The following is a 26,055-nucleotide window of genomic DNA, read 5'->3' as shown; positions in this document are numbered from 1 at the left end:
TCGGGCTGAGCTGCATGCAGGGCAGGCATTCTCAGAATTTCGCACCCTCAGGATGTCTATGATCTGCCCTGGCCAGGGCTGCCGAGAGTCAGTGCAGCTGATCACGGGCCAGTTCTCAGTGACTCAGGTTTCCTCACCTCGCAGTGGTCCAGCAGGAGACAGGTGCAGGTCCTCTTATGAATGTGCTGCTCCCTTCCTCTCTTACCACCTGTCCTGTGATGTAGTGTGTCTCCCTGCTGTCCGGAGGGCGCAGGCTCTGCCATGGGGTGGAAGTACCCTTGCCCGCCCCTCTGGTGTTTCGGCCTCGCAGGAGCGTGGAACCAGTCTCCCCACAGTGTGGTCTTTCTCTGCTTTCTCACTAGGGAGAGAGAGAATGAAAGGACAGGAAGAAGGAGGGCTGAGGCCGAGGAAGAAGGCTTGCTGCCCGTGCCTGGCAGGCTGCTTGGTGGACACATCTTGTCTCCTGCTAGCAGGAGGGGGGTTGCGCGCCCACAGGTAGCGATCCCGGCTGCTCGGGCCCCTCCAGCTCTCCCTGGGAAGGAGGGGCTCTGAGAGGGGCCAGAGCACAGCCGCCCCATGGTGCAGGGCGGGTCACGGCCAGAAGGAGAGTCGCAGAGCACACCTGTTAGTAAGGACTCCAGCTTAAGGCTCACCGCAGACTTCCTACACTCTTCTCAGGGCCATGACTGGAACAACTTTCAGGAGAGGAGCTCAGATTTGTGAGAGGAGGTAGAAATTCAAAGATGAGCGTCACAGGAGAGACTTCATCGCACTTAGAACTGAAACACTCCAATTCCTCTGGGGATGGAGTGGGCCTTTGGGCCTCACTTTCCTCATCTCCAAACTGGGTGATAATTCATACCTTACAACAGTGTTGTAAAGATTAAATTAGGTTAATACCATATAAATGTGCCTTGCCTGACACTTGGCGTGTGGAGGCCCTCAAGGAGACCTTAGTTTATTTCAGAACAGGCAGATTCACTCTTTGTTCTCCCAGATGAGGTGCATGCTTTGTTTTTGTTGTTCTTGCTGTAGTTTTAGGGTTTTTAAATCATTTTTATTGAAGGGTAGTTGGTTTATAATGTTAAGTTACTTTCAGGGGTACAGGAAAGTGAATTAGTTATATAAATACATACATCCACTCTTCTAGATTCTTCTCCCATATAGACCATTGCATAGTATTGTGGAGAGTTCCCTGTGCTGTACAGTAGGTCCTTATTATTACACATTTTATATATAGTCGTGTGCATATGTTAGTCTCAATCTTCCAGTGTATCCCTTTCCTCCCCGCTTTTACCCCTGGTAACCATGAGCTTGTTTTCCACATCTGTAACTCTTTCTCCACTTCGTATAGAAGTTCATTTGTACCCGTTTTTTAGTTTCCACATATAAACAATATCATATGATATTTGTCCTTCTCTGTCTGACTTACTTTACTCGATATGACCATCTCTAGGCCCATCCATGTTTCTGCAAATTGACATCATTTCATTCTTTTTTATTCCATTATATATATGTACCGCGTCTTTACCCATTCCTCTGCTGATGAACATTTAGGTTGCCTCTGTGTCCTGGCCATTGTAAGTAATGCTGCAGTGAACAGTGGGGTACGTGAATCTTCACATTATTGCTCTCTGCTTACATGCCCAGGCGTGGGATTGCTGGGTCATGGTAGCTCTAGTAATAGTTCCTTTTTTAAGGAACCTCTATCCTGTTCTCCACAGTGGCCGTACCAGTTTACGTTCCCACCCACAGCATAAGAGGGTTTCCTTTTATCCACACCCTCTCTGGTGTTTATGGTTTGTAGGTTTTTTATGATGGCCATTCTGACTGGTGGTATCTTACTGTAGTTTTGATTTGCCTTTCACTAATAATTAGTGATGTTAAGCATCTTTTCATGTGCTTTTTGGCCATCTGTATGTCTTTGGAGAAATGTCTGTTTAGATCTACCAATCTATTGATTGGATTTTTTAATAGTGAGCTGCATGAGTTGTTTATATATTTTGGAGATTAATCCCTGATCAGTTACTTTGTTTGTGAATATTTTCTCCCACTCTGAGGGGAGTTGGCACACTTTGAATGAAGGTCTAATTTAGCTTTGGAAACTGAACCAACTGGGTTATTTTTTCTTCAAAAGCAAACAGTTGTAATAGAAAATGTGCTTTAGAGAGAAGTATGCCTCTCACCCAGGGTGTGCTCTCTGTCCTCTGAGGGTAGGACTGGAATTAGCATTTGGTTTTTGCCTGCTTCTTCCCTTGTAGCAAAGCGCCTCCTTTCAAGCCTTAGTTTTTAGCTTGGGCACAGAAGTTATGTTTAGAAACCTCAGTCCTGGCTTCTGAGTCCGCGTGGGCCTAGGCCTGAGCAAGAGAAGGCTTCAGGGCCCCGTTCGTGAATGGTGCTGAGAGTACAGCCACGCACCAAGGGCACACGTCTTGCTGCTTTCTCCCCACCCAGCCTCACCTTCTGTCTCAAGGCTGGTTCACAGGCTGGATAAGGACAAGTTGGTTGGGGCATTACTCCTCTATCTCGTCTCTCCTGCTGGCCTCTCCTCAGCAGGTCCACGAAGGCACCTGCTCCTCGATGCTTCTCCCTGAACTATAGTAACTCATTCAAGGCAAGGAAGATGTTTTCCTCAGGCACATCTTTAGTGGTTTGGTTGTGATTCCACTCCCAGATTCTTTAATTATCTTTCTAGTGATAAGATATACTTTTGCTCATTGGCTAGAAAAACTAAAAAGAATGGTGGGGGTGGGGCAGGAAACGCATAATCCCTTGGCTAAATGACAGCTATTTTTAACACTTGGTATATAGCGTCCCCATCTCTTCCTAAGTTTTGTTTGTTTGTTTGCTTTTGATTTTCTTCTTAAGCATTTTTAAGTTGTGGGGGTTTTTTGTTTTGTTTTGTTTTAGGCCACACCGTGTGGCATGTGGGGTCTTAGTTCCCCAACCAGGGATCAAAACCATGTCCCCTTCTTTGGGAGCACCAAATCTTAACCCCCACCAGGGAAGTCCAGTTGCTGTTGTTTTTTTTTTAAACTAGACATGAGAACATTCTCTGTAACCTGCTTTATTTTATTATATCATAAGTATGTTCTCAAGTCATTAAAAGTTTTTATAAATATTTTAATAACTACTTGTTTCTTTTTTTTGCTTTCACTGTGATTTGTTAAACCATTTCTAGTATTCGACATTCAGGCTGTTTCTAATATTTTGTGTCCATAAATCTTTGCCCATGTGAAATAGATGGTATATTGTCATTTTTGTGAAAGAGTATCTGGGAAGGGCAGAGATCACTAGGGGCAAGGGTGGGAGAGAGATTTTACTATTTTTTTTAATCTTTGGAATTTTGTGACTGTATTACCTAATTCAAAACAAGGATTAAAAACAAAATATCACATATGTAAAAATGCATTGTCAATTTCGAGGATGCTAAATGTTAGCTTTTAATTTGAGCAGTAAGATTCATTTTGATGTTAAGAAATATAAAAATCTTTCTTAATTAGCTTTCAGCTGCAACAGACCGAATTTGTTCACTCCAAGAAGAACAGCAACAATTAAGAGAACAAAATGAATTAATTCGTGAGAAAAGCGAAAAAAGCGTAGAGGTGAGAAATAGGCCTTGCAGGCACTCAGACATGTCCATCACAGACCTCAAGCTCAAAACGTGCAAAGATGTTCTGTTTCAAAGACGCCTTGGTACCCTAATGCCCCTCTCAGGCCGCCTGGACCACTTGGGGTTTCCCAAGTGCCTCTAAGCCTTTGTAAGTGAAAGTTGCTGTCCCCCGCTCAGCTTCTCTGGTGGGCCCAGTCCTCTGTGATGCTGTCCCAGTGCCTGTCCGGAGGCCTGGGCCCTTCTCCTCATGTGCTCTCATCACTTGCTGCATTTCCCTCCATCATAGAATCCATTTGCTGTTTTGTAGAACTGCTGACTTGCGGCTGTCTCACCCAGTGACTTGAGGGTAGAGACCGTATCTGATTCATCTCGAAATTTACCCAGTGCTAAAAATTATGCTAGATAAATACTGAATGTGGACCTTTCCCACTCAGAACGACTTTTCTGTTTTAAAGAAAATTAAATTATTTCTGAGCCCACCTTTTCAAAAATCTGTTTGCTTTCATCCTTCAAGTTCAAACATATTAAGATATCTTTAAAATTTTAACTTTTCTCTACTATTATTTTTAAAAATAGAAATTAGAAATTGTGCTACTTTTTAAAACATTTATTTGGTATATTTTAGCAACTTATTGACCAGAGATGTATTAATACATCTTTTGTTACCTGAACATTATTGACCAGAGTGTTTCATTATTCACTTACATAACAAATCACCAGTCACAGGCAATAGTTTCTGCAATAATTCCCCAGTCAATAATGTGTTAAAATACTTTGTACTTGGCCAACCCAGTAGTTAGCTTGCTTCTGTAAGCAAACCATTCCTATGGTGCTCTTGTTTGATCACAGATAACAAAACAAGATACAAAAATTGAACTGGAGACTTACAAGCAGACTCGGCAAGGTCTGGATGAAATGTACAATGATGTGTGGAAGCAGCTGAAGGAGGAGAGGAAAGCCCGTTTGGTGAGTGTGAGCCTGAGTCGTCAGAAAGATTCCCCAGTTCATTCCCTGAAAGCTAGCTTCTGTCAGCACTTTGCAGATGCATGCTTCAACCTTCTTTAAAACAAATTAGTTTTATGGAAATAAGGCTTTTAACATGTTAAAAAAATATTCCTGGAGTATTCCTCATTGCCACCTACCTACTTTCTGTTGACTGGATGCTGAGCCAGTGTTTATTGTAAAATGAGAAAAGGGGTAAAATTAAATCTAGCTGTGCTCCAGACAGACTTGTCTGCATCTCCCTAACCTATTCTGAGCTTCACATGTTCAGCACTGCCCAAAATACAGTGTCAGTTAAGTTCATTTCTCTGATCTACTTTAATAATATTCTCCTCGTTAATATCCTTTAAGGAATTAGAAAAAGAACTGGAGTTACAAATTGGAATGAAAACCGAAATGGAAATTGCAATGAAGCTACTAGAAAAGGACACCCATGAGAAGCAGGACACTCTGGTCGCCCTGCGCCAGCAGCTGGAGGAAGTCAAAGCCATTAATTTACAGATGTTTCACAAAGTCCAGGTGGGAATTGGCTCTGTGTCCACATCACACAAAGCCCTGACACAGTGGGCGTGGATTCCGTCTTCCAAGTTTGGGCAAGTGGCAGTTTGACTTGATGTTGGCCGTAACTCGCAAGGCTCATGACATTTGCTTTGGCATCACCAAACCCCTGTCTGCAGAGTCAGCACAGCGTGGTTGGATTCCCCAGGAAGGACCACCCCCACGTCCCTCTAGTGCTGCTGGAATTCCGGCTTCACACTCTTTCTCCCTCTGGGCTTCAGATGCAGAAGGTTGAGTTGACACTTATATCCCTGGTCAGGGCACTATAAAAAGACATCCCTTTTGTTTTCTTATTTCCTTTTATCCCCCATCCCACTGCCATCCTCTTTCCTATAGCCCAGCATTTGCAAGTGTTGATCTTTTCATTTGTACTTAGCATTCTAAAATGTGTATCATTTTGAGATACAAATTTTAGTTTCCATCAGTGGTATCGCGCTGTGGCTCTCCTGTTCCTTCTTCTGCCTCGGCGTGACATTCATCTGCATACTTACCTGCTGCTGGCTTCTTAATACAGGTTAGCTTCCCAATGTGTGTACCCACTGCATTTTCTTGCCCAGTGACAGACAAACGATTTTCCTCCACTATGCTAGTACAAGCCACACCCTGGCAAGTAGTGTACCCATCTCCCTTTGAAACCTAGGAGAATCTCTCTGGCAGACATAATCATAGCATCCTCCCAGCCAGACGCTTCTTTCTTCCAGCCACACTGCTTTCCAGAAGGGCTGCATCAACATACACTCCCTCCAGCTGTGGCATGTGGTACCTGTACTGTGAGTGAGTGTACAATTGTTTTAATATTCATTTCTCAGTCTAATGAGTTTGAGCATCCTTTAATATGGCAGTTAGCCATTTATGTTTCCTCTTTGTGGCTTACCTGTTCATATGTTTTGTCCTTTATTTCTTTTGGGTTTTCTCTTTTCCTTGTTGATGAGTAGTCATGTATAGTGTAAATATTAGTCCTTTACTGGTCTACAGATTGTAAGTATCTTCTCCTAGTCATCTACTATCCTTAAGTCCCTAGTTTTGATGTAGTCGATAATGTGTTGATTTTTCAAATATGGTTTGCACTTTGGGGGCTTCCCTGATAGCTTGGTTGGTAAAGAATCCGCCTGCAATGCAGGAGATCCTTGTTCTATTCCTAGGTCCAGAAGATCCACTGGAGAAGGGATAGGCTATCCGCTTCAGTATTCTTGGGCTTCCCTTGTGGCTCAGCTGGTAAAGAATCTGTCTGAAATGCGGGAGACCTGGGTTGGGAAGATCCCCTGGAGAAGGGAAAGGCTACCCACTCCAGTATTCTGGCCTGGAGAATTCCATGGACTGTATAGTCCGTGAGGTCACAAAGAGTTGGACACGACTGAGCGACTTTCACTTTCACTTTCTTTCTTTCTGCACTTTGGAGGTTTTGTATTAGAAACTTTCTCATGCCTGGGTGTCAGAGATAATCCACACTAGTTGTCTCAACCTTTCACATTAGGTTTGTACTGTTATCAAGAGTTAGCCTTTGTATATGGCATTACCCAGGGATTCAGTGTTCTTTTTGTCCATGTAGTAAACTGCTTCAGGGTCGCTTGTTGGCATGTGGTGCCGCCTTCATCATGTGTCAAGTTCCTACGTAAATAAATGGAACTATCTCTGAGGTCTCTATTGTGCTTGAGGGTTTGTGTGTTTTAATTGCCATAGCTTTGTGGTGGGTTTTACTGTCTGGTTGGTTCTGTGAGTTTGCTCTGGCTGCTGCAGTAGACCACCACAAGCTGAGTGGCTTAACAAGAATTTACCACCTCACAGTGCTGGAGGCCAGAAGTCTCAGCGTCAGGCATTGGCAGGGGTGGTTTCCTCTGAGGCTTGTGAGAACGTCAGTCCCATCCGTCTCTCCTAGCTTCTGGTGCTTGCTGTCAGTTTTGGGGGCTCCTTCCCTTGAAGGAGTTACCGCCCCATCTCTGCCTTCCATCTTCACACAGCATTTTCCCAGAACATGTATGCCTCTGTCCACACCTCCCCTTTGTATAAGGACACCAGTCATATTTTATTGGGAGCCCATCCAACTCCATTGTGACTTCATCTTAATTAATTATGTCTGCAGTAGTGACCCTGCTTCCAAATGAGGTCCTGGGTCATACTGGGGGTTGGGACTTCAACATAACATGTTTGGGAGGGACAGGATTCAGCCCAGAACGTTGGTCAAGCCTGCCCATGTTTCCCTCTGTTTTCTCTCTTCATTTTCCAATTGACTTATCTATTTATAAATGTTTGTTCTTTTTTTATCTTCTTCTCAACTGAAGTATAGTTAATTCACAATGTTGTGTTAGTTTCTGGTATAAAATGATTCTTTTTCAGATTCTTTTCTATTATAGATTATTATAAATTATTGAATATAGTTCCCTATGCTATATAGTAGGTCTTTATCTATTTTATATATAGTGATATGTGTCTGTTAACCATAAATTTCCCTTTGGTAACCGTAAGTTTTTTCTCCAAGTCTGACTCTGTTTCTGTGTTGTAAATAAGTTCATTTGTATCTTTTTTTAGATTCCACATATAAGTGGTATGATATTTGTCTTTGGCTGACTTACTTCACTTAGAGTGATAATCTCCAGGTCCATCCATATTCCTACAGATGGCAATATTTCTTTGTTTTTATGGCTCTGTAGGGCTTCCCTGGTGACTTAGTGGTAAAGAATCCACCTGCCAATGCAGGAGACTGAGGTCTGATGCCTGGGTCAGGAAGATCCCTGGAGAAGAAAATGGTTCCCCACTCCAGCATTCTTGCCATGGACAGAGGAGCCTGGAGGGCTGCAGTCCACGGGGATGCAAAGAGTCAGACACGACTTAGCAACTAAACAACAGCAATGTTCCATTGTATGTGTATTTGTATGCACTGTATACACACACACACACATACACACATATGCACACACATATACATACACACACATATATACACATACACATATACATACACACATATACACATACACACATATACACACATGTACACACATATGCGCGCACACATATATGTACACACATATACACGCACATACACACATATACACACATATGCACACACATATACACATACACAGATATACACACATACACACGCACATATACACACATATACGCACATACACGCACATATACACACACATACACACACATACAGATATACACACACATATATATACACACACATATTTATATATATACATACACATATACACACACACACATATATACACACACATATTTATATATACACACACACGTATACACATATATATATATATATATATATATATACTCACCATATCTTCTTTATCCATTCATCTGTCAGTAGATATTTAGGTTGCTTCCACACCATGGCTGTTGTATATAGTGCTGCAGTGAACATGTATCTTTTTGAATTAGACCTCTCATCTTTTCTAGATATGTGCCCAGAAATGGAATTGCTAGATCTTACAATAACTCTATTTTTAGTTTTTTAAGGAATCTCCATATTGTTTTCCAGCGTCTGTACCAATTTACATTCCCAGCAACAGTGCAGGCGGCTCCCTTTTCTCCACATCCTCTCCAGCGTTTACTATTTGTAGACTTTTTGATGATGACCATTCTGACTAGTGTGAGGTAATTCTTCACTGCAGTTTTTATTTGCATTTCTCTATAATTAGCCGTGTTGAGCATCTTTTCATGTGCCTGTTGGCCATCTGTATGTCTTTCAGAGAAATGTCTAATTAGGTCTTCTGCCCATTTTTTGATTGGGTTGTATGGTTTTTTGATATTAAGCTATGTAAGTTTTTTGTATATCAAGAAGAGATAAGAAGGCTTTCTTCAATAAACAATGCAAAGAAGTAGAGGAAAACAACAGAATGGGAAAGATTAAAGGACTCTTCATGAAAATTGGAGCTATCAAGGGAATATTTCATGCAAGGATAGGCACAATAAGGGACAGAAACAGTAAGGACCTAACAGAGCCAGAAGAGGTTAAGAAGAGGTGTCAAGAATACACAGAAGAACTGTACAAAAAAGATCTTCTTGACCAGGATAACCATGATGGTGTGGTCACTAACCTAAAGCCAGACATCCTGGAGTATGAAGTCAAGTGGGCCTAGCACTACAAACAAAGCTAGTGGAGGTGATGGAATTCCAGCTGAGCTATTTGAAATCCTAAAAGATGATGCTGTTAAAGTGTTGTACTCAATATGTCAGCATTGGCCACAAGACTGGAAAAGATCAGTTTTCATTCCAATCTCAAAGAAAGGCAATGCCAAAGAATATTCAAACTACCAGTCAGTTGTGCTCATTTCACATGCTAGTAAGGTTATGCTCAAAATCCATGAAGCTTGGCTTCAGCAGTATGTGAATCAAGAACTTCCAGATGTACAAGCCAGGTTTAGAAAAGACAGAGGAACCAAATATCAAATTGCCAACATTCGTTGGATCATAGAGAAAGCAAGGAAATTCCAGAAGAACATCTGCTTTATTGACTACGCCAAAGACTTTGACTTTGTAGATCACAACAAACTGGAAAATTCTTAAAGAGATGGGAATAGCAGAATACCTTACATGCCTCCTGAGAAATCTGTATGCAGGTCAAGAAGCCACAGTTAGAACCTGACATGGAATAACTGGTTCCAAATTGGGAAAGGAGTACAACAAGGCTGTGTATTGTCACTGTTTATTTAACTTCTGTGCAGAGTACATCTTGGAAAATGCTGGGCTGGATGAATCACAAGCTGAATACAAGATTGCCAGGAGAAATATCAGCATCTCAGATATGAGATGATACCACTCTAATGCAGAAAGCGAAGAGGAACTAAAGAGCCTCTTGATGAAAGTGAAAGAGGAGAGTGAAAAAACTGGCTTAAAACTCAGCATTCAGCCACAGGTGCACATGTGTCCCCCCATCCTGAACCCCCTTTCCTGTGGCTGATTCCTGTCGATGTATGGCAAAAGCCACCACAATATTGTAAAGTAATTAGCCTCCAATTAAAATAAATAAGTTCATTTTTTTAAAAGAACTCAGCATTCAAAAAACAAAGATCATGGCATCCAGTCCCATCACTTCATGGCAAATAGATGGGGAAACAGTGACAGATTTTATTTTCTTGGGCTCCAAAATCATCACAGATAGTGACTGCAGCCATGAAATTAAAAAGATGCTTGCTTCTTGGAAGGAAAACTGTGACAAACCTAGACAGCATATTAAAAAGCAAAGACATCGCTTTGCCGACAAAAGTCCATATAGTCAGAGCTCTGGTTTTTCCAGTAGTCATGGACAGATGTGAGAGTTGGACCGTAAAGAAGACTGAGTGCCAAAGAATTGATGCTTTCAAACTGTGATGCTAGAGAAGACTCTTGAGAGTCCCTTGGACTGCAAGGAGATCAGACCAGTGAATCCTAAAGGAAATCAACCCTGAATATTCATTGGAAGAACACTGGATCCCTAGGAAATGCCATATACAAAAGTTAACTCTTGATACAAACCTAAATGTGAAAGGTTGAGTAAACTAGTGTGGAATATCTTTGTCACCTAAGCATGAGAATGTTTCTAAAACCTCCAAAGTGCAAACCATGTGTGAAAAATCAACACATTAGACTATATCAAAACAAGGGACTTAAGGACAGTAGATGACTAGGAGAAGATACTTACAATCTGTAGACCAGTAAAGGACTAATATTTAGACTATACATGGAATTACTACTCATCAACAAGAGAAAGATAGGAAATCCAAAAGAAAAAGGGACAAAAAATATGAACAGGCAAGCCACCAAGAGGAAACATAAATCTTGAAGCTGAAGCCCCAGTACTTTGGCCACCTGATGTGAAGAGCCAACTCATTGGAAAAGATCCTGATGCTGGGAAAGATTGAAGGCAAAAAGAGAAGGGGGCAGCAGAGGAAGAGAGAGTTAGATAGCATCACTGACTCAATGGACATGAGTTTGAGCAAACTTCAGGAGACAGTGAAGGACAGGGAAGCCTGGCGTGCTGCCGTCCATGGGGTCACAAAGAGTCAGACACAACTTAGGGACTGAACAACAACGATAAAGCTGGCTGTTGGTGTATTTTCAAAATCCCTCTGTTGGTCACATCATTAGCAAATATTTTCTCCCATTCCATAGGTTGTCTTTTCATTTTGTTTATGGTTTCCATTGCTGTGCAAAAGCTTATAAGTTTAATTAGGTCACATTTGTTTATTTTCACTTTTGTTTCCATTACTCTAGGAGATGGATCCAAAAAAATATTGCTGTTAGCGTTTATGTTAAAAATTTATGTCAGTGTTCTGCCCGTGTTTTCCAGTGTTATACCTTGATCTTTAATCCATTTTGAGTTTATCTTTGTATATAGTGTTAGGAAATGTTCTATTTTCATTCTTTTACATGTAGCTGTGCACTTTCCCACTTTCCCAGCACGGCTTATTGAAGAGACAGATCTTTTCTCCATTTTCTCCCCTCCTTTGCTGTAAATTAATTGACCATAATGCATGGGTTTATTTCTGGGCTTTCTCTCCTGTTCCATTGATCTCTGTCTGGCTTTGTGCCAGCATCATGCTGCTTTGGTTACTGTGACTTTGTAGTGTAGTCTGATTCTTGATAAATATTTTAGAATAAGGTATAAACTTCCTTTTTAAAACTCCAGCTGAATTTCTTAAGTGTGAATTATGTTGAATTCAAAGCTTACTCTCCTTTTTGTTCCATAAGAGTTGCGTTTTCTCCAGGTGAGCCCTTGATTCTGTCTCATCCTTGATGGCAGCATGGCTGTTTGCTTATTTTGGTTGCATTTTCTAGTGAGGTCTTACTAACATGGAGAAGTGCTTTTGTGCTTTATAGGTTGATCTTGTGTTTGACAGCCTTGCCCACCCACCACCTCGTTCTTGATGGTTTGTCTATTGATCTTGTTGGTGGTAATTAATCATACTGTAGGCAAATAAAGACAGTTTAGTCTCTTCACTCTCAAGTCTTGTACCCATTATTTTTTGTTTCTTTTAGCACTGGCCTCCATGACTACATTAAACAGTAACAGAAATAGTGAGCAGACTTATGATTCTGATCTTAAAAGTAATGGGGGATCGGGATGGGGAATACATGTAACTCCATGACTGATTTACGTCAATGTATGACAAAACCCACTACAGTATTGTAAAGTAATTAGCCTCCAACTAATAAAAATAAATGAAAAAAAAAAAAGTAATGCATGTAAAACTTTCTCCATCAGGCCTTCCTGGGTGGCTCAGTGGTAAAGAATCCGCCTGCCAGTGCAGGAAACACGGACTCCATCCCTGATTGGGAAAAAATCCCGCGTGCCTCGGAGCAGCTCAGCCCGTGTGCCACAACTATTAAGCCTGTGCCCTGAAGCCTGGGAGCCACCACTGCTGACGCCCGCACGCCTAGAGCCTGCGCCCGCAGCTCGAGAGTTGCCCCGTTCTCCGCAACTGGAGGAGGGCCACACAGCGACAGAGACCCAGCACAGCCAAACCAAATAAACAAGAGCGTTCTTTTAGAAGCTTTCCCCATCGAGAGCAGTGCTTACTAGATGGTTGGTGTATAATCTTCACTGAATTAAAGAAGTTCTTTTTTTTTTTAATTTATTTTCGTCACTGTGCATGGGCTCCCTCTCGCCGCGTGGACCGGAGGCTGCTCTGATGGTGGAGCGCAGGCTCCTCGCCGCAGTGGCCTCCCGTCCTGGCGCACGGGGCTTGTGCGCTTCCGCGGCTGCGGTGCGTGGGCTCTCGAGCACAGGCTCAGCAAGGTGGCGCTCAGGTTCAGTTGCTCATGGCACGAGCGAGGTTCTGTGATCAGGGATGGAACCCGTGTCTCCTGCATTTTCAGGCAGATTCTTAACCACTGGACCCCCAGAGAAGTCCATGAAGTTCTTCTTTATTTCTTGTTTGCTCAGAGATTTTTCTCAATAAATAAATATTGAACTTTATTAAATGTTTTAGGCTTTTTTGCATTTTATTTATTGTGATAGAACAGTTCTTTTTCTCCCTTATTTTTTTTTCTCCCTTATTTATGTGGCAATTTATAGATTTGCATTCTTGGATTCCTACTTGATTGTGGCATATTTAAATATGTAGCTAATATGTATGTTTATACATGAGACAGACATCTAACTTTCTTTCCTATTACTAACCTTATTTGGCTTCAAAATCATGGTTGGACTGGTACTGTAAAATAAGGTTTCCTGCTCTCTTTCTTAGAAGTAACTCTTATCAGATAGCAAGTATCTGTTCTCCAAAAGTTTTGAGAATCCCATCCATGTTATAGGATTCATCCGGGCTGGGCTTTTTGGGTCAAGGAGACTATAACTGCCATTTCAATTTATTGAATGCTTACTGGTTTATTCATATTTTCCATTTCTTCTCAGACCAATTTTGGTATATTTTATACTTTTTCGCAAAATGTGTCTTATTTTATTTAGGTTTTCAAGTGTTTTAGCTCATAATTGTTTATAATATTCTTTTGCAGAATTTTTAAATCTCTTTCAGTGTTTTCTTATTGCATTTTCTGTCTTTCTTCTTTATCTAATCTTGCCAGAATTGTGTCTGTTTTAATAATCTTCTCAAAGAACTGGCTTGTTTTCTAATATTCCTTATTGTGTACTGTTATTGTTTCTTATTTCATTGATCTCTGCCTTCACTTTTATTATATTCTTTCTTATTTCTTAGGGTTTACTCTGTGGCTCATTTTCAACTTCTGAAATGCATACTCAGCTCATCTGTTTTATTTTATTTTTTGTTTCATTAAATATTTTATTTGAAGTGAAGCTCGCTCAGTCGTGTCCGACTCTTTTCGACCCCATGGACTGTAGCCTACCACACTCCTCCATCCATGGGATTTTCCAGGCAAGAATACTGGAGTGGGCTGCCATTTCCTTCTCCAGAGCATCTTCCCGACCCAGGGATCGAACCTGGGTCTCCCACATTGTAGGCAGACTCTTTACCGTCTATACCACCAGGGCAGTCTAAAAGTTCACAACTGCCCACACGCCCCACTTTAGCTAGGCTGCCGCAGTGGCTCAGGCAGTAAAGAGTCTGCCTGCAGTGTGGGAGACCCGGGTTCAATCCCTGGGTCGGGAAGATCCCCTGGAGGAGGAAATGGCAACCCACTCAAGTATTCTTGCCTGGGAAATCCCATGGACAGAGCAGCCTGGTGGGCTACAGCCCATGGGGTCACAAAGAGTTGGACATGACTCAGCGACCTCACTTCACTGCTTTAATGACACTCAAATTTTGATGAAAGTATTTCATTGATTGGGTTGGCCAAAAGGTTTGTTTGGTTTTTTCCATAAGACAGCTCTCACAACATTTAGTCTTTAACTTCATTCAAAACAGTTTTGTTAGATTGTATCATGACAGTTGTCATATCGGCTTGCATTTTCAAAAAACTTAGCAAAATTGGTGAATTTTTGTAAAGCTATTTTAATATTGAAGATGGAAGGAAGAAAGCATTTTTGGCATATTGTTATTATTTATTATTTCGAAGAAGGTAAAAATGCAACTGAAATGCAAAAAAAAAATGTATGTGTGCAGTGTGTGGAGAAAGTGCTGGTCAGTTGTGTCAGAAGAGGTTTGTGAAGTTTCATGTTGGAGATTTCTTGCTGGATGATGCTCCCCAGTCAGATAGAACTGTTGAAGTCAATAGAGATTAAATCAAGACATCAATTGACAACAGTGTTAAACTACATGAGAGAGAGCTGACATACTTAAAATATCCAAATTAAGTGTTGAAAATTATTTGCACCCCCTTAGTTATGTTAATCATTTTAATGGCTTGGGTTCCACATAAGTTAAGCAAAATAAACCTTCTTGACCGTATTTCCATGTGTCATTCTCTACTGAAACATAATGAAAACACTCCTTTTTAAAAACAAATTGTGAAGGGCAACGAAAAGTGAATACTGTACATTAATATAGAATAGAACAGATTGTGGGCTGGGCAAAATGAACCACCACCAACCTCGCCAAAGGCAAGTCTTCATCCAAAGAAGGTGATGTTGTATATATGGTGGGATTAGAACAGAGTCCCCTATTATGAGCTCCTTCCAGAAAACCAAATGATTAATTCCAATAAATACTGCTCCCAATTAGACCAACTGAAAACAGCTATTGATGAAAAGTGTCTGGAATTAGTCAACGGAAACACATAGTCTTCCATCAGGATAACACAAGACCACATGTTTCTTTGATGACCAGGCAAAAACTGTTACAGCTTGGCTGGGAAGTTCTTCTTTTTTAAATAGAAAAAAAAAGATAGGGTTTTGTTTGGTTTTATTTATTTATTTGGCTGTGCCAAGTCTTAATTGTGGCATGCTGGATCTTTAGTTGCAGCATGTGGGATCTAGTTCCCTGATCAGGGATCGAACCTGGGCCCCCTTCCTTGGGCTCTCAGCCACTGGATCATCAGGGAAGTCCCTTGCTGGGAAGTTCTGATTTGTGCATTGTATTCACCAGACACTGCACCTTCGGATTTCCATTTATTTAAATCTTTACAAAATTCTCTTCACGGAAAAATATTCAGTTACTTGGAAGAATGTAAAAGGCATCTGCAACACTTCTTTGCTCAAAAAGATAAAAAGTTTGGGGAAGATGGAGTATGAAGTTGCCTGAAAAATGGCAGAAGGTAGTGGAACAAAAGTTCTTGTTGAAAAATGTGTCTTTTATTTCTTACCTAAAAACCAAAGTACCTTAATGGCCAACCCAATAAAAAGCCTATTTTTCATATCTGTCATCTCGGAAATTGAGACACGTCTTATAGTCAATGTCATGACTCATTTCAAGTAGCAGTTTTTTCCTTTCTTAGTGGTATATAAAATTAGGATGCATCTTCAGTGTAATGAAATTCTGCAGTGTTTTCATTGTCTTTCAGCTCTAAGTATTTCATAATTTCTCTTCTGATTTTTTTAGCTCAATGTATTTTAGTAATATGCTATTCCATTTCCAGAAGTGAGGTGTTCAGCTATTCTTTCGTTGCTTACATCTAGTTTTATTACGTTAAAGCCAGAAAATACAGTCTATGTATTGCTAGGAATGTATCAGTGCTTCTTTCTGTCTCCTTGTATTTAAGAGTGTCTCCTGTAGACACACAGAAACATGTTTGCTTGTTTGTTGTGCTGCCTCCTGGTCACTCAGCATCTGCCGCAGTTAAAGCTTGGGCTGAGAAGGTCACATGGGTGTAGGTACGGACCCAGCTGCACCGCACTTGTGCTGTGACCTTTACCCAGGTGCTTGCCACTTCTGAGCCTCCCTCTCTTGCTCAGAGCAGTGGGGGCTCACAATGCCCATCGTGAGAACCCTGCAGGACTCGTGAACTCATGGAGGTGCCTGGCACACGAGAAGGCTCAGCAGTGTTGAGTCAGATCTGACTCTGAAGTTCCTTTTCAAAAAGGGACTCGGCCTGTTCAAACACAGGGCTTCATCACCTCCCTCTCTGCCTTTTTTTTTCACCACTCTGCATGGCTTGCAGGATCTTAATTCACTAACTAGGGACTGAACCCAGGCCACAGCGGTGAAAATGCCAAGTCCTAATCATCGGGCCACTGGGAAATTCCCCCTCTGCCCTTCTTTATGTTGATGACACTGGATGCGTTGACCTAGTTTGTCTTCCAGGGCTCTAGTGAAGAGCAGCAATTAATGAAATACTCTTGAAAGTATTATTAAAAAAGTACAAAGAGAACAGTTGAACCCTCTTGTAATCCAGAACAGGCAGGGGGGTGAACAGAAGCAGAAAATGACCCTCTTTCCTTGCTTTTATAGAATGCAGAGAGCAGTTTACAACAGAAGAATGAAGCCATTACATCTTTTGAAGAAAAAACCAATCAAGTCATGTCCAGCATGAAACAAATGGAAGAAAGGTAAACGCTTCCTCCTGGCAGATATTCCCTAGAAGGTACTAGGCATTGTCTGAGCCTGGAGACTTACTCAGAGTCTCTCTCAAAAGTATAGACATTTTGGAATGACTTTCCTTCAGGTCTTTAGTCTTGCTCGGAAAGGGGACTGGATTCCCGCGTTTTCCCTAAGCATGTATTCAGTTGTTCAACTTTTGGGCTACTATATCACTTTGACTTCTCAGGGAGTCAGAACTATCCAGTGAGCTCACATTTAGATCAGGTCAGGGACTTTCCTGGCAGTCCAGTGTATAAGACTCTGCTTTCAGTCTTTCCCAGCATCAGGGTCTTTTCCAGTGAGTCAGTTCTTTACATCAGGTGGCCAAAGGATTGGCCTTTCAGCTTCAGCATCAGTCCTTCCAATGAATATTCAGGACTGATCTCCTTTAGGATGGACTGGTTGGATCTCCTTGCAGTACAAGGCATTCTCAAGGGTCTTCTCCAACACCAGAGTTCAAAAGCATCAATTCTTGGACACTCAGCTTTCTTTATAGTCCAACTCTCACATCCATACATGACTACTGGAAAAACCATAGCTTTGACTAGATGGACCTTTGTCGGCAAAGTAATGGCTCTGCTTTTTAATGTGCTATCTAGGTTGGTCATAACTTTTCTTCCAAAATCAACTATATTTTCATTTAAAAAAATTGTTCAGCATTAGCCATTAGGGAAGTACATGTTAAAATCACAATGAGATGCCACTGCACACCTATTAGAACAATTAAATCTTTTTTTAATGACAGTACCAGATGCTGGTGAGGCTACAAAACAAGCAGAACACTCATACATTACTAGTGGGAATGCGCTTTGGAAAATAGTCTCTGAAAAAAGCCAAACATACTCCTATCATATGATCCAATAATCCCATTCCTGACTGCCCAAAAGGAGTGAAAACCCATGTTCACAAAAAAAACCTGTACACAAATGCTTATAGCATCTCTATTCATAATTGCCAAAATCTAGAAGCAACTCAGATGTCCTTCATCAAGCAAATGGATAAACGGGACATCTACGCAATGAAATTCTACCCAGCCATAAAAAGGAATGACCACTAATACACACAAAAACTTGGATTGATCTCAAAGATATGCTGAAAGAAAGAAGGCAGTCTCAAAAGATTTTGTGAAATATAATTCTGTGTATTAATATATAACATTCGGGATGGAGAGGTGTGACTCAAAGGGGCAGTGCTAAGGCGTTTTGTGGGGTGATGTAAATAGTTTATGTCACCTGTTAGAATGGATTGTGGTAATGCTTACATGAATTTATGCCTATGCTAAAAACTCATAGAATTATACACACAAAGGAGTCAATTTTATCATATATTAATTTTTAAAAATAAAAAAAAGCTAGCAAGGCTATGCAGAAATCATATGGTCAGTGTGAGGAGCGATCCTTTCCTTACAAGTATTTGGTCCCTTTGGTCTAGGTTACAGCTCTCGGAGAGGGCGAGGCAGGGGGCCGAGGAGCGGAGCCGCAAGCTGCGGCAGGAGCTCGGCGGCAGGAGCAGCGCCCTGCAGCAGCAGCTTGCCCAGCTTCACGAGCAGTGGTAGGAGCCCCAGAGGCCGCAGGGGGCTTCGTGGTGTGGCAGGGACTGGGGAGGCCATCTCCCAGGTGGGGCAGACAGTGTCGCACTTCACAGGTGACCCCTGCAAGGCTAGGATTAGGATTAAGAGAGATGCGGTGTCTATTCCCCGCTTCACAAATGGGAAAAATGACTTCATGGGGGCTCAGTATAGTCCCCAAGGCTACTCAGCTGGTGAGAAAGGCATCAGGATTCAGCTGAAACTCACTGCCACCCCTTAGTAGCTTTTTCCTTGTCCCCAGCCCCCCAGTATCCTCCACTGGTAGCTGGCTCCTTTAAAAAGCAGGATAAATGTTGCAGAATGAATGTCTCCATCTCAGCAGTAGGTTCTGTGTGTGCAGCCACAAGTGCTAGAGCTCTTTTCCCCCCTTTCCGTTTGTGTAACTGTCAAATATGTGCCTGTGCCTGCTTTCCTTGACGTGTTCCTGGTCTTTCTTATGGAGCTGCAGATGGCCCTGGGAGGAGAGGGAGCCTTATTTCAGTGCTTTGGGGAAGGGTCTGTATGCTCACATCACAATTCAGGTTGCTGTGAATCCCCTGTTTCTTATGTGGTGACTTGGGTTGTGGATTGTGCGTTTCCATGAAGATCGCTCATTGAGACTAACTCAAGTTCACTGTGCAAAAACAGCGCAAGTCTAGAGAAAGAGCTGAAATCAGAAAAAGAACAAAGACAAGCTCTTCAGCGAGAGTTACAGCGTGAGAAAGACACTTCCTCTTTACTCCGAGCAGAGCTACAACAAGTAGAAGGATTAAAAAAGGTAAGATACATCACCTTTTCTACCACCTAACCATCATGTTAGGTTAGGACAAGGAAGCGTGGTGTGCTGCAGTCTATGGGGTTGCAAAGTCAGACATGACTGAGCAACTGAACTGAACTGAACCATCATGTTAAAAAGGGTTAACTTTGGGACTTCCCTGGTGGTCCAGTGGTTAAGACTCCACACTGCCAGTGAAGAGGGCCTTTGATCCCTGAACAGGGAACTAGATCCCATGTGCTGCAACTAAGACCTAGTACAGACAGGTACATTTTTAAAAAAGGATATTAAAAAGTGTTAACTTTATTTTTGTAGTAACCAGTGCTGGAAAGAGTTTCTAAAAGTGATAAATACATCACTGTGGTCAGGCATTGAAACCATTTCCTCCACTAGTCTCGTTCTAGAATAAATAATAGTTAAAATAAAAAAAATAAAAAAATAAAAAAGGTAAGATGGACTGTCTTGGGTAGAAAAAGAGCATCTAGATCTCCAGAAACTCCTGCCCAAGAGTCTCCCAGCCAGCAAGTGAGACGCACGCGTGACTCTTCAGTCTGCGGCTGCAGAGTCCGTCCCTGCTGTGCACTCGCCGGCTCCGGGTCGGGACACTGTTCCCACATCCTCAGAGCCTCTGCTTCCGGGGGAAAAGCAAAGACAGATCATAAGCCATCGAGCAGACCAGAGAGACTCAGTGACGAGGGCGATGAAGATGAGCACAGAGGAGCGTGTCCCCACACCGGGCTGGAGGGTGGCCTGGGAAGAGAGATGGTTAAGCAGAGAACTGAGTGGTGAGCAAGGGCCAGCCATGCAGAGCCGCCCGGAAGTGTGAGGGGCCGTCCCAGTGCAAGGCCAGAGAGGAGGGCTGCGTGCCCAGCATGTGGCGGCAGGGAAGGGAGGGCTTGGCGGCCCCACACGGCCTTCCCGTGCCGCTGGGGCGGTTCCCAGACACGGGTTTTGTCTCATTGAGCACAGTGATGGGCACCACTGCAGTCTGAGATAAAAGCCCTTTGATTTCTATTGGGAAGTAGCTAGAGTCTCTCATGGGAGAGCCTGCTAGGCCCAGCGTGGGGCTTGCTAGTGAGGAGAGCGCTTCCAGGAGCCACTCAAGCTCAGAGATGGGAGGAAAGGACTTCTAGAAAGTTCTTCATGATGGAACACTCCCCTTCACTTCAAATTACACACACCCTGCAGAAGAAACATAACAGCGTATCTGATCTCACCGGGAAGTCTTAGCATGCCCTTGTGAGCCCGTGTTAAACGGTCTCCGGGGCAGAAGGCCCAGGGGTGGCTGAAGTGGGACCTGCCCACCACTCAGGCCGTAAGCCCTACTGCTTGCCATGGGATCAGCCCTGAAAACCCAAGTTACTTTTCCAGGTCTTCGTCTCTGCCCTCACCAGCCCCAGTTTACAATCGTCAGCATCGTCCCTGCTGAGCTTCGCTCCTTGGCTCAGGGCCCCTGGAAGGGCTTGCCACCCTCAGGGCCATGTAGGAGATCCCAGATCTTGGCGTTCATCAGCCTTGCTCATTTATTTTCAGAAAATTTTGACCAGCTCTTCCCAAAAAAATTTATTCCTAAACTAGCTTTCCCTGATACAAATCTGTCTTTTAACAGAAACAGAAAAAACTTTTTTTGCTCTGTGCCAATCTGTTTTGAATGTTTCCTGCCCTACATTCCACACTGCAGAGCCACTCATGAAGCACTTCCCTTCCAGTTGTCCATTCTAGAGAAACTGGAAATAACCCTGTTGTGAATGAGATTGATACAACAAAACTGTTGCTTGCTCTTACAAAACATTCTAGTGACTTCACTGGTGGTCCAGTGGCTAAGACTCCATGCTTCCACAGCAGAGGGGTGAAGGTTCAGTCCCTGGTCAGGGAACTAAGACCCTGCATGCCATGCAACATGACCAAAATAAAAAAAAGGAAAAAAAGAAAAACATTCTGACCTGCTTGTCCCTGTGATGACTAAACCTTTTTTTAAAAAAAAGGACTTTGAGTTCTGTGTCAGGCATCTGGTTTGTTTGTTTTAGGAGCTGCGGGAGCTCCAGGACGAGAAGGCAGAGTTACAGAAGATCTGTGATGAGCAGGAACAAGCCCTCCAGGAAATGGGTCTGCACCTCAGCCAGTAAGAAACCCACTCCCCTTGTCTGCCACCCGCATCAGGGCCACTGGGCCCACCTCCCCCTAGAGGGTCACACCAGCCTCCCCACTGCATCCCTCGAGTCCCAAGCCTGTGTCCTTTTGTCCAAGGAGGGAAGGGCAATCAGGGAGGCTTGCCAGCTCTTCAAGGGGAAGCCCCTGCCCAGGAAGTCAGGCTTCAGGACACAGCACTGGTTTGGGTTGATTAATTCATCGGGAACAGCCTTTTGTGGTGACCGGAAGTCTCACGGTCACAAACTGAGTGTCTTGTGTCCCAGGGGAACCAGGTAGGTGATAGAGGGTTGTGTGTTTAGCTCGAGGGAGTGCTGTGGCCTGAGACTGTGGGCCTGCCACAGTACAAGCCTGGCGCCACTTCCCTCCCTGGAGCCGGTATGCTCGCCTCCGCCAGAGGCCGTCTGTCTGCCGCCAGCGGGGATGCTATGGGAGTGTGCCCTCTGCGGCGCTGTCTGCCCTCTGACTGAACAGGTCTCCCTGGCGTCCCAGTCCTGCCAGGCTGCTCTGGACAGTTTGCTCGGTCACACTGTGGACGGTGTGACTTGCCCGTTTGTGTGACTGTTGCATTTTTAAACGAAGTGGGTAGCTTTTTCTCCTCAAGTCACAGCTCTTTTGGCGGCTAGTGACAGAAATCCAGTTCAGACTGGCTTAAGCAAAGAGTCACCAGCTGTCCGTGTCTGCCTCCCTCCTCTGCCACGCGCCTCGAGGTGGGTCTGGCCCCACCCGGGTGCCCAGCAGGGCTGTCTGTCAGAGAAACGAGCCTTCCTCTTTCCCGTCAGTCCACAGAGATCCCAGGTGGACTCACGGCTCCCCCCTGAGTCTGGTGCAGGCTCAGTGGGCAGCGGAGCCGGCTGAGGCCCGGCGCAGGGCACGCTGTGACCAGAGACGGGGGCTCACAGGAGAGGAAACCAGGGCCACTGAGGGAGTGCACGTGTGTGCACAGGCTTGGGAGTTTTCTGTCTGCAAAGCTGGAAGGTCTCCAGCAGTGTGGTGGGCTGGCCCACAACAGTGTAGGGAGGGATGTTATGGCTGATGAGAAGGTGGTCTTTTCAGGAGTTTAACGTGAAGATGCTGCCCATTTGCCATCCTCTCCCATTCGCCGGATCTTTCTAGACCAGCTCAGGGCCGCTGGTCCCTCTCAGGCGGAGTGTGCCGTGCTGCTGGCCCCATCTGAGGGGAGCCCTCGGAGAGCAGACAAGGCCGGCTGTCTGCCCCACGTTCAGAGCCCCGGCCAGCTCTGAGGGCTCCCTGAGGCTGCCGAGAACCAGCTGTGGAAGCTGGCGTGGTGCTAGCTTCTTGGATTTGAGTGGCATTTAGAGAGAGGGAGAGGGAGGCATCCTCAGGGCGCCCTCCCCCTTCTCACAGGGCTAGTCCCATCTTTCTTCTGCCTGTCCTCTTCACATTGGACAAACGGCAGAGTCAGAGACACACTCCCAGTGAGGCAGAGGCCTCGGAAAAGCAGACAGACTCTGGCCTTGGAAAGGCACCCCTGCCCTTAGCAGCCTCGCGGCGCTGCTGCCCAGCCCACGGTCAGTGCCCTTCCCAGCGGGGTGTGTCAGTGGAGCCGGCCAGACTCGCATTTCCTCCCCATTCCCCTCTTCCTGCAAGCCCACACCGGGCGGCAGAGACGGGAAAGCTACTCTCAGATGCCTCTACCAGCTGCAGACACAGGTGCCCAGTTTTATCTGGGGAACATCTGGATTCTCAAATTGTATTTCCCAGGGAAGTTCTTGTATGTTGAGGCTACCGTCTTGACCTTGCCCGTCTCAGGCAGCCTCTGGCCCTGTCTGTCTACTCGCCTGCTTCTGTAGCCCTGTAGCGGGCAGGGGAGGGGAGGAGCCCCTGCAAGCATTCCTGGAGGCCACAGGGGGTTTTCTTTCAAAGGCTTTGATGTTTGGTTTCCTTATCCTTCCGTAGAAGTCTAACCTGTGACTCAGAGCCTTGCCTGTCTGACACTTAGGTTAGACTAATCCAGTGACAGTTTAAGCTAACCCCAGCTTTTAAAAAAGGGCTTTGACATGTACAGTGTTTTGCTTTATCTGGTTTAACTCTGCCATTTTAGACCGTGTTCGGTCCTGTCTTCTATGTGGAGAACTAAGGAATTCTTCTTCCACCAGCTAATGAGAATGGAACAAGAACAATCAGTCTAGAGAGAGCAGGCAGCAAGAAAGGGTCTAGTGCGAGGCCTACGCTGAGGGGCGCGCACCTGCTCCTCGCACACGCCACAGGCGGGGGTAGTTGCTCGGAGAAGCCAGAAACATGGGCTTTTATGAGGTAATTCTCAGTGTTTTAAATGATTGCAGCTATTTCAAAGCCTTTTTAAATCCTTGCCGCAACTCAATAGTTTATATCTTGGGTCAGATTCAGTCCAGAGGCTCAGCCTCAAGACTGCCCCAGAAATGAGCCAATACAGTGAGATGACTCCGGGATTATAAAAAAGGTGGAAACAAGTTGTTCTATAAGAACTCATGTTATCACGTTCCTCTCTTACAGTCTTGTTGCCCTAACAAAGCCAAAAAGTTATTGTGGATTTACTTCATGAGAGCTTGAAAGTCCCTCTTAGTGAGGCTGTGAATTTCTCTCTTCTCTTTTTAAGGTCAAAGCTGAAGATGGAAGACATCAAAGAAGTAAATAAGGCACTGAAGGTACTGGACTGTTAGTGTTATTAAGAATCACTACTAGTAGCTATCAGTCAGCTCATGCTAATATATTAGCATGCTATTGGGTTTTCTCACAACAGTCGGGTGAGAATATGTGGTTGGTTCCTGGCTCCCATCACTTATTTACAGGTTAAAAAAAATGCTGCGCAGAGCTGTGTATCTAGGCCCTGGTGATGGTGAGATGGTGAGGTGGTGATGCGGACAAGCGGCAGGGCCTAAGCTGGTCCTGGGGGAACTGAGGTCCTCCGGTTCTGGTTTTCCCGCTGTCAGCTGCAGTTTGACATTAGACCTAGATCATCAGTGCCCTAATGAAGGAAATGAAAAGTGGCAGAAGTAGATCCAGGTTGCCTTTTTTTTTTTTAATGATCAGAGTAAGACCTTTCCCTCCAGGTGAGGTGCTAGAGGCCACATTGGCCCATAAAAGTGCCATTTCCGGGGACCACTTACACCCTCAGCTGAGCCAAGTTTCTGAACCATTCTGGGGAGGGCAGAATGGCACAGGCCACTTAAGAGAGCAGGAACATGTGGTCCCGGTGACCCAGTGTGGTGCTGAGCTGGCCTGCTGAGGCCGAGAGTGGAGTAGGAGAGGGCAGGAGTTTCTGACCCTCAGCCTCAGCCCTGCTCTGGCAGCAGTGTACAGACAGCCTCTTCCCAAGGCACCCTGCGGCACGTGCTGAGGCAGAGACCCTTATGTCTCTAGGCCCTTGACCACCAGGCCGCCTCAGGTCAGAAGCAGCAAATTGCCTCCGCAACTAAGAGCAGCCTGGACTTGCAGTTCAGTTTTATTTTATCCTCCCTTGTAGACTGAAGAGCTCCTTAGATGTCACTGCTGTGAGCTGGTTTTATCCCCTGCAGATATAAACAAGCGTTTGCGCAAAGTGTCAGCTGACGGTGCTAGAGGGAGGATGAGTTGTAAAATGGGACCTTAGAGCTTCCTGGAGCTGTGGGACCCCAGGCTGGAAGCCTGGCGGGCCTCTCATGCACCTCCCAGTGCTATCTGTGTCGTCAGCAAAGTAATAGTCAACAGAAGCCAAGGCGCCATTAAAGTGCCTGGGGCGCTTGACCTTTGAACAGCTCAGTCCAAACGAGCAAACGCATATCTGTTTTCCCTTAGAAAGACCTCCAGAAAGGCATCTCTCTAAGCTTCAGTGGCCTCCTCTGCTTCCCCACGAAGCTCTGACAATCAGGACGTCAGTGTGTATGGAGAAGCACCTCCCGTCTCCGCAGCACGTTGGCCTTCTTTCTCAGTGGGGACTGCTGCCACAGATTTTCTAGTCTAGCTGCCAGGGTTGGCCCGTCTTCCTTCTGCCAGTTTAGGGGGCAGTTTGCATGATGTCTCAGCCAGGGTTGGAGTTACAAGCACCAGACCCTGATTCTGATCACCTCAGTCCTAGGGCACTTGGTGAAAGGGACTGGAAGAGTCTCAGGTTAATGTGAGGATGGAGAATCTGGCAACCTGCAGCGACAAGGAGGCCACAGGGCAGGTAGGCTGCAGCACATGAGCTCCAGCTGTGGTCAGGGTCAGGGGACAATCCGGGACCACTTCTAGTGCAGAAGAGGCAGTCCCTCAAAAGCAAACCAGGTGCTATTAGGGACGGTGGATGCTGGGCTAAAGGATGAACATAGCTAAAGGCTCATCGGGAGCCAAGCCATAAAATAGGATTGTGTGTTCTTCCTTCCTCAGGGCCACACTTGGCTGAAAGATGATGAAGCAACACACTGTAAGCAGTGTGAAAAGGAGTTCTCCATTTCCCGGAGAAAGGTATGTGGGGTAGCCCTCCACTTGCTCGCCCAGGGACTAAGTTGGTACCCTGCCTGGGCCCTGGTTCTGGAGAAGGCCCGTAGGA

General features: G+C 44.5%; 1 protein-coding gene across 3 annotated transcripts in view; it reads left to right on the top strand.

Moving 5' to 3' along the window:
- RUFY1 (RUN and FYVE domain containing 1) overlaps positions 1-26,055 on the top strand; it is a 58,451-nt gene that overhangs the window by 30,958 nt on the left and 1,438 nt on the right. For 2 of the 3 annotated variants that reach the window (XM_020886831.2, XM_020886833.2), the window contains exons 9-17: positions 3,504-3,605; positions 4,463-4,579; positions 4,967-5,134; positions 16,927-17,024; positions 18,487-18,606; positions 19,271-19,400; positions 21,425-21,519; positions 24,145-24,193; positions 25,893-25,970. In XM_020886831.2, coding sequence (XP_020742490.2) covers positions 3,504-3,605; positions 4,463-4,579; positions 4,967-5,134; positions 16,927-17,024; positions 18,487-18,606; positions 19,271-19,400; positions 21,425-21,519; positions 24,145-24,193; positions 25,893-25,970 — 957 coding nt within the window. The remainder of the gene's footprint in view (positions 1-3,503; positions 3,606-4,462; positions 4,580-4,966; positions 5,135-16,926; positions 17,025-18,486; positions 18,607-19,270; positions 19,401-21,424; positions 21,520-24,144; positions 24,194-25,892; positions 25,971-26,055) is intronic. The other variant, XM_020886832.2, reaches the window with a different exon arrangement.

The sequence above is a fragment of the Odocoileus virginianus genome, chromosome 3, assembly GCF_023699985.2.
Source record: "Odocoileus virginianus isolate 20LAN1187 ecotype Illinois chromosome 3, Ovbor_1.2, whole genome shotgun sequence".
Lineage (NCBI taxonomy): Eukaryota > Metazoa > Chordata > Mammalia > Artiodactyla > Cervidae > Odocoileus > Odocoileus virginianus.
Note: the sequence above shows the minus strand (reverse complement) of the source record. Positions and strands in the feature narration are given on the sequence as shown.